This window comes from Phascolarctos cinereus, unplaced genomic scaffold (assembly GCF_003287225.1).
Source record: "Phascolarctos cinereus isolate Bilbo 61053 unplaced genomic scaffold, phaCin_HiC Scaffold_1;HRSCAF=81, whole genome shotgun sequence".
Lineage (NCBI taxonomy): Eukaryota > Metazoa > Chordata > Mammalia > Diprotodontia > Phascolarctidae > Phascolarctos > Phascolarctos cinereus.
This window is the reverse complement of record NW_027555514.1, coordinates 233,565,217-233,583,841: the sequence shown is the minus strand read 5'-3', so window position 1 is coordinate 233,583,841 and position 18,625 is coordinate 233,565,217. Positions and strand designations below refer to the sequence as shown.

Genomic DNA, 18,625 nt, shown 5'->3' with positions numbered 1-18,625 from the left:
TCACTACCTGTGTGACCTTGGGCAAATGGCCTCACCTGTCTGGGCCTCAGTTTCCCCAACTGCAAGACAGAGGAATTGAATTAGGTGATCTCTAATGTCCTTTTGAGCTCTAAATCTATGGTACTACAGCCCTCCTGCAACTACAAAAGCAAATCAAGAACAGAAAGCTTTTCATGGTCTTCCCCTAGCTCATGTGACTTGTGGATATTTTTAGTGCTTTTTCTTCATTTCCATTCTGTTGTTTGTTAGATTGAACAGAACTGATGAAATACAGTGCTGAAGTCCAGATAGGAAGTTGACATCTCTTGATGCCTTATGTAAGTGGGGAAATCCTACTGTAAGCTCACATTGCCCAAAGGAAATATATGATTCCATAATCACTGGGACTAGCATGCACTCAGAGAATGACTGAGAAAGGTTCAAGCTTTCAAAACCATCTTTCCTGAATATCATTCATAAGAAAAGACTCTTAAGTTAGTGAGAGACAGAGAAGAGAAATGGATCCCCCCAAAGATTCTGCATCGGAAAACACAGGTGACGTCACTGATTCTCTCTTTCTATGCTTAGAATTCTTCCTTGGGTGGGGTGGTGAAGGGAAGGAGAAAGGATGATTGGAAAAGGAGTGAGTGGTGGATGAAGATGAAAAGGTATTGCATTAAAAAAAAACCCACAGCAGAGCAGTGGTGAAGGCAAGTGGTTAGAGATTGGGAAACAGGAGGTCTGGGGAAAGACAGTTAAAAAGAAATCAGTTAAAAGAAAGAGAAAACGATGGCAAAGATGGAGATGAGAAGAAAAGGAAATAGCTAGGAAAGGGAGAGTTTCGTGGGATCTGGGTCCTAGTTAGATTTATATGCTGAGATTTCTCATAGTATTAATGAAGCCGGAAAGGACCATGCTATGTTCCAACATCCTTATGGGATCCTTTGTCTGGGACTTTCTGTCTCCACAGAGAGAATAGGGCTCCATTCTCCTCTATGTTATTGTGCTATCGCTGGAGTTTCCATATTATTCCTCAGCTCCTGTTTTATCACCAAATGTGTTGGTAAGTTGAACTCTGCCATCAAGTCTGCTCTTTCTTGTATCTTTTACTCCCTCTTTTCCCACCCAGGTTTCCTCTGTTCCCTTCTCCATGTGGTGTCCTTTGGGCCATACATCTAAGTTTGGGCCATTTATCTGTGGTGCAGATATATCACCATACTCTGGGTGCCATATCCCTTGTGACACTTTTGTCACCTTCTATTTCTTTTTAAAAATTAAATATTTTTTCAATAAGTACAAATCTATTTTTATTCCCTCCTCGTTGGGAAAAAACAAAGAAAAGAAAAACAAAATCCTTGTGACAAATGTGTTTAATAGTCAAGCAGAAGAAGTCTCCACATTGACCATGTCCAAAAAATTTATGTCTCAGTCTGCATCCTGAGTTCATCATCTCTGTCAGGAGGTGGGTGGCATGTTTTATCACTGGTCCTCTGGAATTGTGATTGTGTTGGTCGGAGTTGAGAAGTCTTTAGTAGTTTACATTTTTGTTAATATTGCATGAATGATTCTCTGGGCTCTTCTCACTTTACTGTTCATCAGTTCATACATGTCTTCCCAGGTTTCCCTGAGACTGTATATTTCATCATTTCTTTTGGCACAATAGTATTTACCAACACTTTATATTCATCATAATGTGTTTATAACTGGTATTTGTTCTATATTTCTAAGAAACTTTGAAATAAGCTTTCTGTAATTTATTAAATGCCTGGATCTTGAAGCTGCATCCTCGTGTTCATCTTGTAATCTCCTCTTTTTAACTTTGGATTTAGTTATTGCCTTTTGGCTGAACTCCTGGTCTTAAACTTTGTACTCATAAATCATGTCCAGAGGTTTGGTATATGACTTTCGGGGGATTGCTAAACTGAAGCTTGGGGCAAGTATTACCTCCTACATGAGGCCTCTCCTGACCCCCCAGTTGCTAATGCTCTCACCACACAAAATTATTTTATTGTTATTTTATATTTATATGTTTACATGTTGTATCTCTGCAACAGAATGTAAGCTCCTGGGAGGGAGAGATTTTGATTTTGTCTTTGTATTCCCAGGGACTAGCACAATGCTGGGCGCATAGTAGGCACTTAATGATTGTTTATTGAATGAATGAATGTGAAAGTGCTAATCTTGGGACCTAGGGGTATGGTGTACTTCATGAATAGGAGTAATAATTCCTTTTAAGGAGAAGAGAGCTCAGAGGAACTGGATGACATAAATCAGAGAGTCATAAGTTTTAATCTTTCTTTTCTTTCTTTCTTTCTCTTTCTTTCTCTCTCTTTCTCTCTCTCTTTCTTCCTTCCTTCCTTTCTTTTTCTTTCTTTTTTCCTTCCTTCCTTCCATCCTTCCTTTCTTTCTCTTTCCTTCTTTTCCTTCCCTTTTTTCTTTCTTTCTTTTCTCTCCCTTCCTTCCTTCCCTCCTTCCTTCCTCTCCCTCTTTCTCCCTCTTTTTTGCCCTCTGTCTCTCTCTCTTCTTCCTTTCCTTCTTTCCTCTCCCTCTTTCTCCCTCTTTTTTGCCCTCTTTGTCTCTCTTTCTTTCTCTCTTCGTCCCTCATTCCTTTCTTTCTTTCTTTCCTTTCTTCTTTTAATTTTAAAAAGCCTGGCCGCTGATCTTGTACCTGAGGGAGGATATCTGGGGAGATGGAGTAGGGAGGTAGAAACCAAAGCAGATAAGATTACATTTCCTTCTTTCGAGTAAGGCACTTTAACCAAATCACAGAATTCAATCCAATGCGCTTTTATGATGAAGGAGTAGACAGAAGAGAAAAATAGTCTTAAAAGTGAAAGACAATGACATTCTTACTTCTTTCTAGTGTCATATCACTTATTCTCTCAGAGCTGTGAAGAAGACAAGAACCAGTTCGATTTGATTGAACATTTCAAGGAATCCTCTTGCTCTCCTGATGCCTCAGGTTTGTCATCCATCAAATAAGAGACCTATTCACATGCCCACATTCCTTGTACTCATAGGCTGATTTCAGAGCACTTGGGAAGAAGAGTAGGAAAGATAAGTAAATGGTAGTTAAATCAGGCCCAGTTCTCCAGCAGATCAACTGGGCAATCTAATCCAAATGATTGGCATGACATGGAGGATTGACACAAGACCATGGTGACCACTTCTTGAGAGGTTGAATACAGGAAGTGGGGCATAAACAGAACAATGGAATGACAATTTTTGTCAGGTTGGAAATATGGGGGAGACAAGAATGACTTTAATGAATTAGAAGAAATGAGACATTTATTTGCTTTGACAATAATGATGGTAGTGTCATCCTTCATTTCAATTGTCACCTACTTCTAAAACCAGAAAGTAAATGAAAGAGGAATATGCTTTTAGAGTGGGGATTTGGGGAACACTTCAGAAATGCACTTTCTCTGATTGTTAAATTCATTTCAATTCTCAATTTCAGGCAAGTCATTTGCTTTTCTGCACCTCAGATTGAGAGGGCAGAGGGTATGAATGGGAAAAAGGCTGCCTACACACTTTGATAAAAGTACAGAGGAGGTTACTTTTGTGTTGTTCATGGCAAAACACAATCATCTCTTCCCACAGCAGTATAAACAGGGAGCAAGATACTGAGCTAGGTTTGATTTATAGTTATGTTTCTCCTTTTCAAATCTCTACTACCATCTTTGGATTTCTCTTTTGCACTTTATCATATTTAGTTTGTATTACGCTTATTTATTTACAAATCTTATTCTCTTTCCTAAATGGTAAGCCTCTTACTGGCAAAGAAAGAGGGGAAGGGAATAAGCATTTATCTAGTGCCTGCTATGCATCAGGTGCTGTACTAAGTACCTTTGAGAAATATCTAGTTTGATTCTTGCAACAACCCTGCATTGTAGGTGCTATTATCACTCCCATTTTATAGTTGAGGAAACTGAGGCAAGCAGAGAAAGCAATCATATAGCTAGTAAGTGAACTCATCAGGTCTTCCTGACTCTAGGTTCAGCTCCACTATACCACCTAATAGCCTCTCTCTGAAGACTATTTGTAACTTCACTGCCCTGAACAGGTTAGATGTTCTTAATAAATGTAAATTGAATTGAATTGAATTACAGTGATGTACGGGAAACCATAGGTTATGCAGTGACATCCAAGGGAGGAACGATGGCATTAAAAAACATATTGAAATCGACTGAAATCTGAGAGTAGGAATAGAAGGAGCCTCATTTTGTGCTAATGGTTGGTAGACGGACTTTCCCAGTGGCCTAAAATGGTCCTAATGAAATTCTTCTGTCTTTGTCTTCTTTTCCATCGCAATGCTCACTGTAACTTTAAACTCTCTTTAGGAGTTATCAATACTTGTTGCCCACTGAACTGGAAAAAATTTCAATCCAGCTGTTACTTCTTCTCTAATGACACCATGACTTGGACTGCAAGTTTGAAGAACTGTGAAAGCATGGGGGCCAACCTGGCAGTTATAAACACACAAGAGGAGCAGGTATCTTGAGAAACATAATTGGTCTTCCACCAGAATCGATGTACCCCCACGAGTACCTCTTCCAGATGCTCATGGTCCAAGATGAAATATTATGTTAATTTACATATGTGTGTTATTTCTCAACCGCCATATGGAAAAAGAGGACCCTATATCATAACATTTATATGTGAGAATGAGGAAGGATTTATTGGGCATTGATAAACCTGTGAGGATGGTGGTATAATCTCCTTTCTGGTATACTTTAAGAATAATATACATCATCAGACATGATGGCACAAGCCTTTAATACCTGTTATTGGAGGAGTCTGAGGTGGATGGATCACCTGAACTAGGCTGTTCAAAGCTTCAGTAGGACTAATGCTGATTGGGTGTCCATACAAAGTATAGCACAAATGTGGTAACTCCTTTCTCTCACAGCATGGAGTCCCAGCCTACCTATGAAGGGTCAAACTGTTTCAGGTCAGAAAAATGAAGCAAGTTAAAATTTCCATGACTATCAGAATTGGGAAGGAGCTTGTGAGTAGCCATTGTACTTCCAGACTTGGTAAGAGAGGGTGAATGAGACTCAAAAAAAATTATAATATATATTTTCCTACCTTTTGAATGTTAAGGGATGAATTAACACTAATACTAATAAAACCCAGTATTAACGAAGCATTTTAAATTAGTAAAATATAAATATCATTTTATTGGGTCTCTGTGGGGTAGATAGTATAGGTATCCTCATTTTTTTAAATGAGAAGACTGAAGCAAAATGAGGTAATGATGCTTGTCCACAGTATAATTTTAACTCAAATAATCCTGGCTCCAATTCAAGCACTCTTTATGAGGACATGATTTTTAAGGTATCCTTCAATGAAATCTGTGTATTCATTCATTATCTCTCCATGCTGGGTCCCCAAAGTCTGCATCTTTCCCCATTTGGTAGCTATTTCCTTTGCCTTGTCATGAGCTAAAATCAGCAATCTCCAACTTGTTCAATTGTGTTTTCTTCTAGAATTTCCTTTTCCAAGCAAAACCCAGTGGAAGAGAGTTCTACATTGGGCTGACAGACCAAGTGGTTGATGGTCATTGGGAGTGGGTAGATGGTACGCCATTCAACAAAAATTTGAGGTGATTTCCTTCCTGAAGAAAGCTGGGTCCCCATTATCTCTCCCTACTTCTTTCCATGAGTCACGTTTAAAGGAGAGTCCGGGGGTCAATTTTTGCTGCTTCATGAGACAATTCTGGCTCCATCTTTGGGGCATCTGGGTAGGATACATGAGAGAAGAGGAGGGAAGAATAGGGAGAGAAGTGAGATCCATGAACCTTTTTGCCTTATTCTTATACCATAAGGAGAGAAGGGGTGGTGGTGGAGATAGACAGAGAGATGCAAAGAGACAGGGAGAGAAGGAGTGAGGGAGGAAGGAAGTGAGGAGGAGGAGGAGGAGGAGGAGGAAGAAGAAGAAGAAGAAGAAAAAGAAGAAGAGGAGGAGGAGGAGGAGGAGGAGAAAATAATGAGTCAGTGAATGAACAGGGCTTATAAAATGAAAGAGAGACCAAAAGGCAAAAGCATTTAAAATTCTGAGCCTAGGATTAGCAATAAACAAGGAAAAAAAAATAAGGCATTTGAGAGAGAGGGTAGACTTCAGTGTCTTGGATGTAGAAAAAACAGCTGGAAATCTCTCTCTCCATGCTTTTATCTTTTGGAATTCAGAAGTTATAGTTTGCAAGTCACTTTCATATACACATGTGCACACACATAGATTATGTCAACTGATCATCTTAAAGAAACCAATAATATTATTATATCCATTTTATAACAGGTGAGGAAACAGAAACTCAGAGAGATTAAGTGGCATATCTAAGGTTATATGTCTGGTGAAAGAAATAGGACAAGAGGAATCTAGATCTTCTGACACCAAATTCAGGGCTTTCCCCATTATATCACTCTGCTGCTGTTGGGGGATGCCATTAATTAATAGACAGTGTTTAGCCAATGAAATGACCTGTACATAAAAAGTGGAAGATGGGGAGATTAGCGCTAAAGAAATGAAACCAAAATAACCTTCCTTTACTCACTCGTGCACCCCAAGAATTAACATATTTCATGTCTCTTACAGCTTCTGGGATATAGGGGAGCCAAACAACATTGCTGGGTTTGAGGACTGTATAACCATAAGAGACAGTTCAAATGCAAATCGCAACTGGAATGATATAACATGCTTCTTCAAGATGTATCGAATTTGTGAAATGCCAGTGAGAAGTGTTTTGACTTAGAAAAAATAGTAGAGAGAATATGTGCTCTTTAAATGTATAGTAACAAGGCTTAGATTCTTAAAATCTAGTCACTGCTCAGATTCTTATAATCTAGCCATTGTTTACCCATGTTCAGACTCCTTAAGAGTCTGCCCAATGTGACAGATGTTCTAATAAACCTTGTCTTTGGCTGAAAGAAGGCTTGGGTTGAATTCTTTTAGACAGGACCCGCTGCTGTGATTTTGGGGTCCCAGTACTCATGAACCCCCAAACCGCATCATTTTGGTGGCCTGTACAGGGAAACTGCCTAACTCCAAGTTCTTCTCCAGCCAAGACTGGAAGGCACATAAGCCTCCTCTCCTTCCCTTTCTTGCTCTGCAGTTGGGGTTGCTCTCTAAGCACCAAGGCTTGAAGGTGCTTTTCAGGCAGACAGTTATGAGGCTGTCTTGCACTCGGCGTGATGCTCTCAGGCTCTGGGTCCACTGGGTCAGTTTGAGGCCATGGACCTGGGTATACCTTCCGCAGCATCAAGGACAAGGATGGATGCCCTATCTGGAAGTGTATGCCCAATTCTGTTAATTCTCTTGGCGCTAGGGAATTGGGGAAAACTACAGTTGCTTTTTGGTTCCCTGAGGCTTACTTACTCCCTTCCCTCTGCACCTCTGAATCCTCCTTCATGGAGGTTACAGGGAAAGTTATAACAGCTAAAAATATCTTGGCACATTCTGGAAGTTTTGTGATTGAGCATTAAGGAGTTTTGAAACATCTGTACAACCTGGTCACTCCCTTCCCTTGAGTCAAGACGGTATCTGTCAACCCCTCTCACAAGAGAAGAGAGTTTCACCCTTTACCCCTCACCTTTGATTTCACCCTCCCCCACCTGGGAAAGGAGGGGGAGGGGCAGCAGCTACAGCATGGGTACTCCTGGCAATGGCCTTGGTCTCTAGGGCAACCTTTGCCTAGAAGCATCATCCAGTTTCAGCACATCCTGCTCAAGATGAAGAAGCAGGCCTCCGAACTTGGGTAAGCATGCTCTTCCTAAAGTTTTAGTTTTAACTGTTAATGATGAGATATTGATTCTGCATGTAAAGTAACTTGGAAATGCTTTTGACAAAACTGAAGTCACCTTATTGGTAATGGATTTGTTTCAAGTTTCAAATTGGTGAACTTTTTGTATCAGTTATGTCAAGCAACTTTTCATAATTTGGTTACCACTAAAATAATTTAGCTATTGTTGGTTATTGTTTTAATGTGTAAACTGGCCAAAAAGCTTGCTTGGGTTATGTGTGGCTTGCTGAGAATTTTCAATTGTGTAGAAATCTCTAATGATTGGCTTTCTACACCAGGACAAATTTAAATTTGAGATGTAAATCCTGGAAAAGTTTTTCTAGGCTGTGATTAACAAAACTTGCTGTTTGAGGTAAAAGCTCATAGGATTTTATTTTGAATTGTCTGATGGGTCATAATCCATCAATAATCAATAATCCACTATCTGAGAGAAATGCCACAAGCTACTCAGAGAAGGTGATACTGGTGGGAAGTCAGCATTGGGAAAAGCTGAGAGGACAATTTTAGCCTCAGTCTAAGATGGGATCCTCCTGGCCCATTTTCCCCATTATGTTCCTTTGAAAGGGAATATTACCCACCTGGCTATTCCTGAGTTTGGTTATGAGGTGGATTTGATACTGAATGGTTGGAAAACTTAATTATCTGAATCCAAACAGAGCTAAGGATGTTTTATCCTCCTAAAGTTGGGCCCTAAATCTAGTCCCTGCTTTATATCTGGGCCCTGCAGTTTTTTCTGTCAGATTTATGTCTTTCAGACTATGGGCCATTCACCTACAGTTGGTAACAAACAAGTACCAGCCAATGTCCCCACATCATTCCCTGGATGCAGCCTGTGCTCAGTTCCAGTCAACCTCTCTTTGGGACCCCCTCTATGCAGGGACAGCTCTATGCCCCTTGCCAGCAGGAAGCTGTTTCAGAAGCTGAGACCTTCATCTCTTACTCTAAAAGAATTTGAGGGGGGAATGATGGGGTTGGGATCTGAGCCCCAGAAAGGAAAAAGCCTGGACTTTCCCACATGGCCAAAACTCTGGTGTTTGCCTGAGGCTATATCAATTGGCCTATCATTGTGTGTACACCCAATCTCCCCTCTTTTGTCTTACCTCCCCAGGCCATTTCCCACACTTAATCCTATCTGGGCTCCATTGTCCAGGTCCCAGGAGTTCTGTTCACCCCAGCTTACTGGCCACTCCCATCCAGATCTCCTTAGGCCCCTCCTCCCATCATCCCAAACTACTTGGCCACTCCTAGATCCCTCCCACAGGCTTTCTCTATCCATCTTTTCTCCATTAAGATGCTTAGATTCTTAAAATCTAGCCACTACTGGGATTCCTAAAATCTAGCCACTGCTTACCCATGTTCAGACTCCTTAAGAGTATGCCCAATATGACAATGTTCTAATCAACCTTGTCTTTGGCTGAAAAAAAAAGTATTGTAACAAAGGATGAAATATGTTATTTATGTTAACATATAATGAGTTCATTGTTGTTATTTTAAATGAATTAATAAATGAATAACTAACAAATTTATCAGTTTTAATTTCTAACATGGTAAACATTGATAAGTATAACCCCTATAACAAAAGCTCTTTGAAGTCCTAAATAATTTTTAAAAGTGTAAAGGGATCCTGAGATTAAAAATTTTGAGAACTATTGCTTTAGATTTTTAAAATATCGTTGCCTTACTTGAGATCTTATATGCAACTTCTATTTTATTTAAAGAGATCTGGAGCATAACAGTTTTTGTTCCATCCCTCATTTTCATTCTGTATGTGTCTATGTTATAAATATGTTTTTTTATAGATAGCAAATTGTTGGATTTTGTTTTCTTATATAGTCCTTGATCCTTTTTCTTTTTATCATGGAATTAAATTCATTTATTTTAGGGTTATAATTGTTAAGTTTGTGTTTTCTCCCATCAGCTATGTTATGTGAATCCATAACATAATGATATAATATAAATAACATAACATAATGATATAATGTAAATTTACCTCTTCTTTTAAATTAACACTTAGTTTCTGCCCTTAATTTAAAAAAAAATCTCTATTTATACCCAATTGCTTTCCTCTTTCCAAAGTACTTCCTATTATCCTGTTGAATATCAAACTTCTTGGAATTACTTATATTGTTTCTCTCTCTATGGGTCTTACTTGTTTCTCTGTCTCTGTCTTTCTCATTCTGTTTTTGCCTTTCAAACTCTTCCCCTTCCTAGATCAGATCCAAGGATAGTAGCAAGTATTTGATTATTTATCCCTGTAAAATACAGTTTGTGGTTGAACTACCTGCAAGCCTGCTCACTTGAGTATTAGTTAAACTACCAGATTCTCCCTATCCCTTCATCCATCATTCTTTTTTCATGATTTTAATTTATAATGTTCCTTTCCAAGTGTTATTTCCCTTCCTTCTCCTTTCTTATTCCTTATCCCATCTAGGATTTTTGAGGACACAGTTATTTTCAAGGGGTTTACCATGAATTTGCTAGGTGTGCCATGAAATTTTCAATTTGTTTAATATAAATTTTCCCTACTTGGCCTACATAGTAAATAGTAAGATTAAAAAAAAAAACAGACTTGAGATTTGGAGTTTCATCAATCTAGGGAGCTCCTGGTAAAGAACTGCTTCCATCAATCCAGATTGGCATGATTTCTGCAATTTATTGTCTTAAAAGAGTTACCCAGGGTGCTGAAACATTAAGTAATCTTCCAGAGATCACATAGGTATTATGTGTCAGAGTTTGAACCCAGTTTTTTTTTCTCAATATAACACCAGCACATGTGCTGTGTGGGAGAAGGAAAGTAAGGATGAAATTTGATTTACTAGTGAAGCTTAGGTAAAGGTACCAGGAGAATAATATTGTGGAGAGATCTGATGAGGAACTGGGTTTTGAGCTAGAAATCCTCCCTGTACCAAGGGCAATGCTTGGAGAGAGATTGGCATAATGGATAGTGAGCTGTGCTTGGAGTCATCAAGAATTGAGTTCAAATCCTACCTTAGGCATTTACTAGGGATGTGACTCTGGGCCAGTCACTTAACCTCTTTCTGCTTCAGTTTTCTCTTCTGTAAAATAGGAATAACAACCACATCTACCTCCAGACTTGTTTTAAGGATCAAACAGACACACACACTTACACATACACACACACACACACACACACACACAAAATGTATGTCTACATTAAAGCACTTTGTAAACATCAAAGAGCAATATAGGGGCAGCCAGGTGGCAAAGTGGTTAGAGCTCCAGCCTTGGAGTCAGGAGGACCTGAGTTCAAATCTGGCCTTAGACACATAGTACTTCCTAGCTGTGTGATTCTGGGCAAGTCACTTAACCCCAATTGCCTCACTAAAAAAACAAAAACGAAGAGCAATATAAATGCTAGCTATTATTACTATTATAATACTGTCAGTGGCACCCAGCCTCAGCAGCTCCAATGTCCCCAGGTGTTCCAAGAACTCTTTTTTAATTATTCTTTAGAAATAATTAGTAAGGTATTTTTAAAGGAAATTATGCTTCACTACTGGGTAATTGGGTAGCTAGGTGATACAGTGGATAGAGGGCTGGCCTGAGGTCGTCTTTATAAATTCAAATCTAGCCTCAGACACTTACTAGCTGTGTGACCCTGGACAAGTCACTTAATCCTGTTTTCTCACCTGTCAAATGAGCTAGAAAAGGAAATGGCAAACCACTCCAGTATCTTTGCCAAGAAAACCCCAAATGGGGTCATGAAGAGTCGAATATGACTAAACAACAATTGGGTAATTATCTTGGAGGTGTCCACCAATTGGTTTTAAAAAATGAAATAACAGCCAGATAGGGCATTACATGCCTATAATTCCTACTCTTGCACGGACTGAGGCTGGAGGATCTCTTGAGTGCAGGAGTTCTGAGCTGCAAGTACGGCAAAAGTTGATTAACTGTTTGTATCAAGTGTGATATCAATATGGTGAGCCTTCAGGAGTGGGGGACCACCAGTCTGCCAAACCAGGCCAAGTCAGAAAAGCTTCCACAGGGATCAGATGTGGGCATTTCTTTCCTTTTTCTCTATTTCCAGTGAGGGACTAGCTCCCTCCTCAATTGTCCATCTCTCCTCCATGCTGGAGAATGTGTAGAAAAAGCTAATTTTGCCTCTGGAGTTGATGGTGACAAAGACAACTGTTTAATCTTTTAGAGAGAGAGAGAGAGAGAGAGAGAGAGAGAGAGAGAGAGAGAGAGAGAGAGAGAGATATTTTATATTTTACATTTATATAAAAATATTTTATATTTTTGCTAGCTTGAACAGAAAAATAAATGATTTACAATCAGAGATTTGAGTAATTAATGAGAAACGTGGACTTGTTTTTCCTAACACAAAAGTTCTATTTGTGGGTGAATATGGTAAAACACATCCACATTTCCTATTCAACTGAGACAAGTCTTACATTTCTTGTTCTTCATGTTTATTAGGACTGAATGACCCAGCCTGCATGTTGTTGAAAATGGTAGATGCATACTTACTGTTTCTTCTGCCATTGCTGGGTACTCTCCCTCTGCTAATATTGATCATTAAATAGTGATGGGGCATCTTATCTCAGGGGGTGCATGCAGTTTGGCTGAAATTCTTTAACTGGCTCTTGCTTCTGTATAGGTAGGTGAGTTTGGGTTGTTACGTGCGCGGGAATGAAACATTCCCTTGTGGCAGCATGCTCAGACACTTTCAAATTTTGTATCTATGAGCAGATAACTTTACAACTTAGTCTCATTTTCTGTTCTGTAAAATGGGGATATGCCAATTCTTCTTACCTCACGAGGATACTATGAAGAAATAAAAGCACCAAGAAAATGTGACTTTCTATTCATACCTCATGCTATTATAGGATTTAGATCTGGAAGAGACCTAAGAGATGATCTAGTCCAAATCCCCCTTTTTACAAATGAGGAAACTGAGGCCCAGGTAATAAGAAGTGCCTCTAAAATGCTAGAGATACCCAGATTATAAGTAGCACCTCTAAGTTCCCTAGGAAACTCTCTTGGACTATAAATTGCAGAAATGGTACCAATCTGCGTTCATAGAGAAGTTCACTATACCAATGGAATCAAAGGTCAAGTCAAAAATAAAAATAAACACAAAAACAAAACCAAAAACAAATAAACCACATTGTGCCTCAGTTACACATAGTGAAAAATATTGTATCCTGGACAAAACATGTTTAAGAAGCAAGACTCTAGGGTCTATCCCCAGGAACGCTAATTCTCTAATGAGTAATTGGGTACAGTGGGTAGTATTTTACAATCCTAATGAAGGTGGGAGAAAGGAGGGTCTGAAGTTGTCCCTTTTCTGTTGATTATTCTGTTTAATGTCATGCCACCTCCCCTTTGCACCTATGAGCTCTCATTTACTCTCTCTGAGCATGCCTTCCCAGATACCCAACCAAACACTTCTTCTCCACTAGTACGAGTTGACGGTGAGATGCATGACCACTTCTTGGAGAAGAGACCTCAAGAAGTATCCAAACTACTCAGCAAGATTTGTTGCAAGAAGCTTTACCTCACCCCTTTCCTGACCTCGAAGGGCTGACTTTATGCTGCTGCCCAATTGCACCATATCAGCTGCCCCGAGTCCTTCCTCTGTGTCCGGCTCTCCCATCTCTCTATCTTACCCTCCCACCACCCCAAAAGCAGGGTGGAGAAACAGAAAGCATCTCATCTACACCTCCCTCACATTCTGAGGAGTCATTAGGTGGCCTTTTCTTTTACTCTCTTCTCTGCCCAGCTGAGACACTTTGCTCTGCCTGTTTTATCCTTCCCCTTACAATATTAATTTATTAATGTGGAGAATAATTTTTTTCAGATATTAATTCACTTCCTCCACTTGCTCTCATTATGAATTTTGCCTTTATCACATTTGTTCCCCAGATTCTTTAACCCACTGATGCTCTCTTTTTCTTCTCATGGCCGCTCAATATGGTTTTTTTTTTTAAATTTAATTTCCTTTTTTATTATCAGGAACTTGACAAACGTTGATAAAAGGAACATTTCCTACCAGATGAAATTTTTCTTTCCCTCCTCAAATTTTCCTAGAATACTCTGTCTGGGTTCATCCTTTGTTTTCTTCAAACTCTACCTTATATTTATTTGCATTCTTGTCAAGTCCACATCTGTCCCCTCATTAGAAGGTAAGCTTCTTGATGGTAGGAACTTTGTTATTATTTTAAACCTCTGTATCCCTAGTGCCTAAAGCAATTGCTTGAACCCAGTAGGTGCTTTATAAATATTTGTTGAATAGAATTGAAATAGATAGCATTGTTAACTGTCATGGTGGGGATTCCTTTTGTGTCTAGGTTGGACGAGATAGCTGATAGGGTCCTTTCTAATTTTCAGGGACAGCTAGGTGACTCAGTGGATAGAGTACTGGGCTTAAAATTAGGGAGACTCATCTTCTTGAGTTCAAATCCGACCTCAGACACTTTACTAGCTGTGTGACCCTGAGTAAGTCGCTTAGCCCTGTTAGCCTTAGTTTCCTCATCTATACAATGAGCTGGAGAAGGAAATGGCAAACTACTCTAGTATCTTTGCCAAGAAAACCCCAAAATAGGGTCACAAAGAGTTGGACATGACTGAAATGATTGAACAACAGCAAAATTTCAAATTTTATGATTCTTTGATTTTATGAATTGAATGGTTTGGGATGGTGACATTGGACATTCATAACTGTCTTCTAATAGAGAGCATAGAGATCTTGGGTTCTAAATCTCAGGCATATGCTGGTTCTGAGAATGAAGAAAACAGGATGGGCAAAGTAAGAGAGATGGTAGGCAGACTCTTCTAACCCAGGAACCCCAAATGACTAATAAGTCAACCTTCACAGTTAGTCAGAGCCTGAGATACAGAAATATTAGATACAGAAAGTTGATACATTGTTATCATTATGATTATTATTCCTAATACATCTGTGTGAATAAATTTTGGGCTAAGTGTCATTAAATAATAGTACTAATAATAACAATAGTAACTATCGCTTATGTTATACCTACTTTACAAATGTTATCACATTTAATCCTCATAATAACCCTGGCAGGTTGGTACTATTATGACCTCTATTTTACAGTTTAGGAAATTGAGGCAAACATAGGTTAAGTGACTTGCCCAAGGTCACACAGCTAGTGTCTGAGGTTAGATTTGAATTTAGGTCTTTAAAGAGACTCATTTCTATTTTGATGGGAGAGGGGATGGATCAGATTAAAGGAATATGAAGGAAGAGGGCTACTAAGGGAGGGAAAAGAAAGTTGAAGACACAAACTTTGGAAACCACAATTTTTCTTGGGTATACCTGATTAGATCTACAAACCCCTTGTAACTTTTTTGTATTTTACAGCGCAACACATTTCTTTTTTTTCTTGGATGGTAGTGGTGGGGAGGGTAAAGTTTTCTCACGTGCCATTTTTACTTTTTGGCTTTTGGAAATTCAGTATTAAACTATCTAAAATAGCAATTAACCATGTACCCTATGCCCACGGAATTTTTTCTTTTTGGTGCTTTTTTATCTAATGAAGTTAAAGTTGAAATTTGTGACTAACTCTATGGCTGTCAAATAATGAAGGTGAGTTACTGCATGTCCCCTTTCTGCCATCTCCTTTTTTATCTTTGTGTCTGGGACAATAGAGAAGACACTGAAGGCTAGAGAGGGATGGCAAAGCCAAATGATCCTATCTGCTCCTTGCTGAGTTGGAGGACTGAATCTCAAATTCAGTAAGCCAGTGAGCAGAATAGATAGGCCAGTCATGGTTGCCATAGAAACCAACAAACATGTTTTGGCTGCTTCCCACCCTCCCTAGAAGGTGAAGGCTCCAACGATGAAATTCACTACATTATCTCGTGCTCCAATTTTACTTATTTTTCAAAATTATTTAATGTAATGAATTACTCATTACTTGTAATACCCTAGGGATTAATTTTAGTAACTTGTCACTGTTCTGCCCTCATTATTGTCCCCATCACAGCTCCCCGACCTAGCTATCTCCCATTTGCTGCGCAGTTCTTACCTCACCAATATCTTACAGAAATCTGTCTGCGTCTGCTGGCAAAAAGCATATGGCAGGCATTTTAACCTTTTTTGTTTCGTGGATCCCTTTGGCATTCTAGTGGAACCTATCCTCAGTTTTTAAATGCACACAATAAAATATTTAGGAATACAAAGGAAATAGATTATATTGACATGATTATAAAATTATTTTTTTAGAAAAGGTTAACAAAACCCCAAATTAGAGCAATTCATAAAGGTAGGAGTTAAGAGTTCTTTGTGTGTATGATCTTAGACAAGTAATTTAACCTTTTTATCTCAGTTTTCTTACCTAAAAATGGGGGAAATCTCTTTCCTGCTTATCCACAATGATTCGTGAGGGTATATTCAGATGATATAGGCTCTTCAAAAAACTTGAAAGTATTACACAAAATGTAAGATATTATTAGATTAACAGGAATGACAATGTCATGCCCAGCCTGGGGCAAACCTTGCATGTGTCAGTAATTAGGAGAATCCTAATTACTTAAGGTGAATTATGCCCCTGGGATGGAGCAGGCCAGGTCCTACATTTAGAGGAAAGGCCGACAACCCAAAAGCCAAGTCAGGCCAATTGCTGGAGTGTGTCTGGTATTATAATGGGGAAGGGGGAGAGGAGGTGGAGGAACTGATCAAGGAGTTCAAAGTGGAGGGAAGTTGTTAGAGTTTAGGAAGCATTAATGCAGGGAGGAGTGCTGGGGCAATGACAATTTGGCTTAAGCTGAGTCCTGGAAGCAGGGAGGGGTTTTTTTTTGTGTTAAAAAAAATGATTTTTAAAAATTTTGGAAGTATATGTGCTTAATTTCTGCTTGGTGATTTTATATATATATATATAATGTGTGTATAATGCACTATATATGATATACAACATAATATTGTAAATATATAATATTTCTATATTATATAATAATATATACAGTATACGTATGTGTATAGGTATGCATGTATATGTATATGCACATACACACATATAGGTATATATAAATATATAATACACCCATATACACACACACTTCTGTGTTCCCAAAGGGGCAGGCCACCAGCCCCTGCAGTCACCCCTCCCACCACTCATGCTGAAGTATGGGAAAGTACAGATAGGTCTTATCTTCCAAATGAGAGGTAGGAGGTTATCTGGGGTAAGGGAAACAGGCTGAAATCAAGATAATCCAAAATTTCACCTGTAGAGAATAGTTGTAACTCACTTTATTACAGAATCTCTGCTGAGCATCCTCAGAAGTAGTAGAGCAAACTGTTTTGGATCTGATCTCCTCTCTTTGTTTGGCCTACCCTCTGATGAGAATGAATAACGAAACAGTCAAAATGCTGACATGTAGAGGAAACTGAAGAAAAAGAGTCTGAACCATTGGCCCCTAAATAATTGAATTTGTTATCCTCATTCTCAAATCCCAGCTCATGTGTTCAGAGAATTTTACAGTTTACAAAGCACTTTCCACATCATTTTTCTATGGTGTGGATGGTATAAATAATATTACCCTGGGAGATATGAGCTATTATTATCCCATTTTACAGATGAGGAAACAGGCCAATAGAGCTGAAGTGAATTACCCAAGATCACACAGCTATTAAATGTTTGAGGTCACATTTGAACTCTGGTCTTCTGGACTCCAGACCCACTGCTCCACCTAGTTGCCTCATTATTATGCAACCCAAACATCTATTTACATATGAAAGGTAACTCCCAAGTAGAGATTTACTTCTCAGACAGGGATTGCTAGAATACTCAAAATTCCTGCTGCTTCCCCTCCCTACTGTTGCAGAAGCCTTGGGAGTACCACCCTTGCTTCTGTGACATGGGGCTGGGCCTAGGACTTTTCCTCATTTCCTCACTAAGGACTAGCATTGCAGCTTGGAACAAAGTTGGTTCAGTTGAAATATTACTCTATAATTTAACCATATTCTGGATAAAATGGACTTAAGAGAGAGCACGGATGGATACTGGGAATCTAACCAGCATTGATCACATTATTTCTATGAGAAAATGAGCTCCTAAGTAATGACTTAAAACCAGCTTTGGGAGCACAAATCTAAGTTTGCACTCTAGCTTTAAGAATGCTATCATATTTGAAGAATTTGTATACAATTCCCCTTTGTCTTCAGAAACTCTTTCATCTCTTCCCATTTCTTCCTAAAGCAGAATCTATATTAGGGAGAGTGCTGTCAATACCTCATATCCTCAACCTCAATACCATGAATAGTTTGAACTATTGGACAAGTGGATCTTTGCATATGAGTTTCTACACATTTATAAAAGACAACAGAAATGTCATTAGAGTAGACACGTAGGGCATGGAGGATAAGAGAAGGAAACCACGTTCTAGAGTGAGGGGTGGGGCAGCCCTTCATCAGCTATGAAGAAAATGGTGTGGTTTCCACACTACCCTTTGAACCCCAAACACCTCTCCTCCCTGACCCTTTCCCATGATACCTAGCCTGAGAAAGGGAGTGGCCACTATAGCAAAGGGAGGGTCAACCACAGTAGCCATAGTGATAACCCCAGCAATTGTAGGAGGTAATGCTTTCTGTTGACGTCAAACGCAATCCTAACAAAAAATAGGCAGGAAAAATATTGGAGAATACATGGCCCCTTTCTCCTTTAATTACTGGTCTTGGTGGATTGCAATAGGGCTCTGCTCACTTTCCTTATAATGGTAGACAGACCATCTATATTTGGCCTCTTCTTTTGAACTACAGAGCTAATTTCAATTCTTTCAGACTGAGTCCCCCGTCTGTGAAGTCCCATCAGCAGACTCCCTTGGCAGCCATCCAGATGTAATGGAGAGATTGTGTTG

At 39.1% G+C, this 18,625-nt stretch overlaps 1 protein-coding gene across 1 annotated transcript; it reads left to right on the top strand.

Annotated features, from left to right (window-relative positions):
* Positions 1 to 257: 257 nt before the first annotated feature.
* On the top strand, positions 258 to 6,911 carry CLEC4E (C-type lectin domain family 4 member E). Its single transcript, XM_020990221.2, has 6 exons — positions 258 to 534; positions 950 to 1,042; positions 2,843 to 2,941; positions 4,323 to 4,474; positions 5,472 to 5,587; positions 6,577 to 6,911. Exons 1-6 carry the CDS (start codon positions 498 to 500, stop codon positions 6,731 to 6,733), a joined length of 654 nt encoding a protein of 217 aa, XP_020845880.1. The 5' UTR covers positions 258 to 497; the 3' UTR covers positions 6,734 to 6,911.
* The last annotated feature ends 11,714 nt before the right edge of the window (positions 6,912 to 18,625 follow it).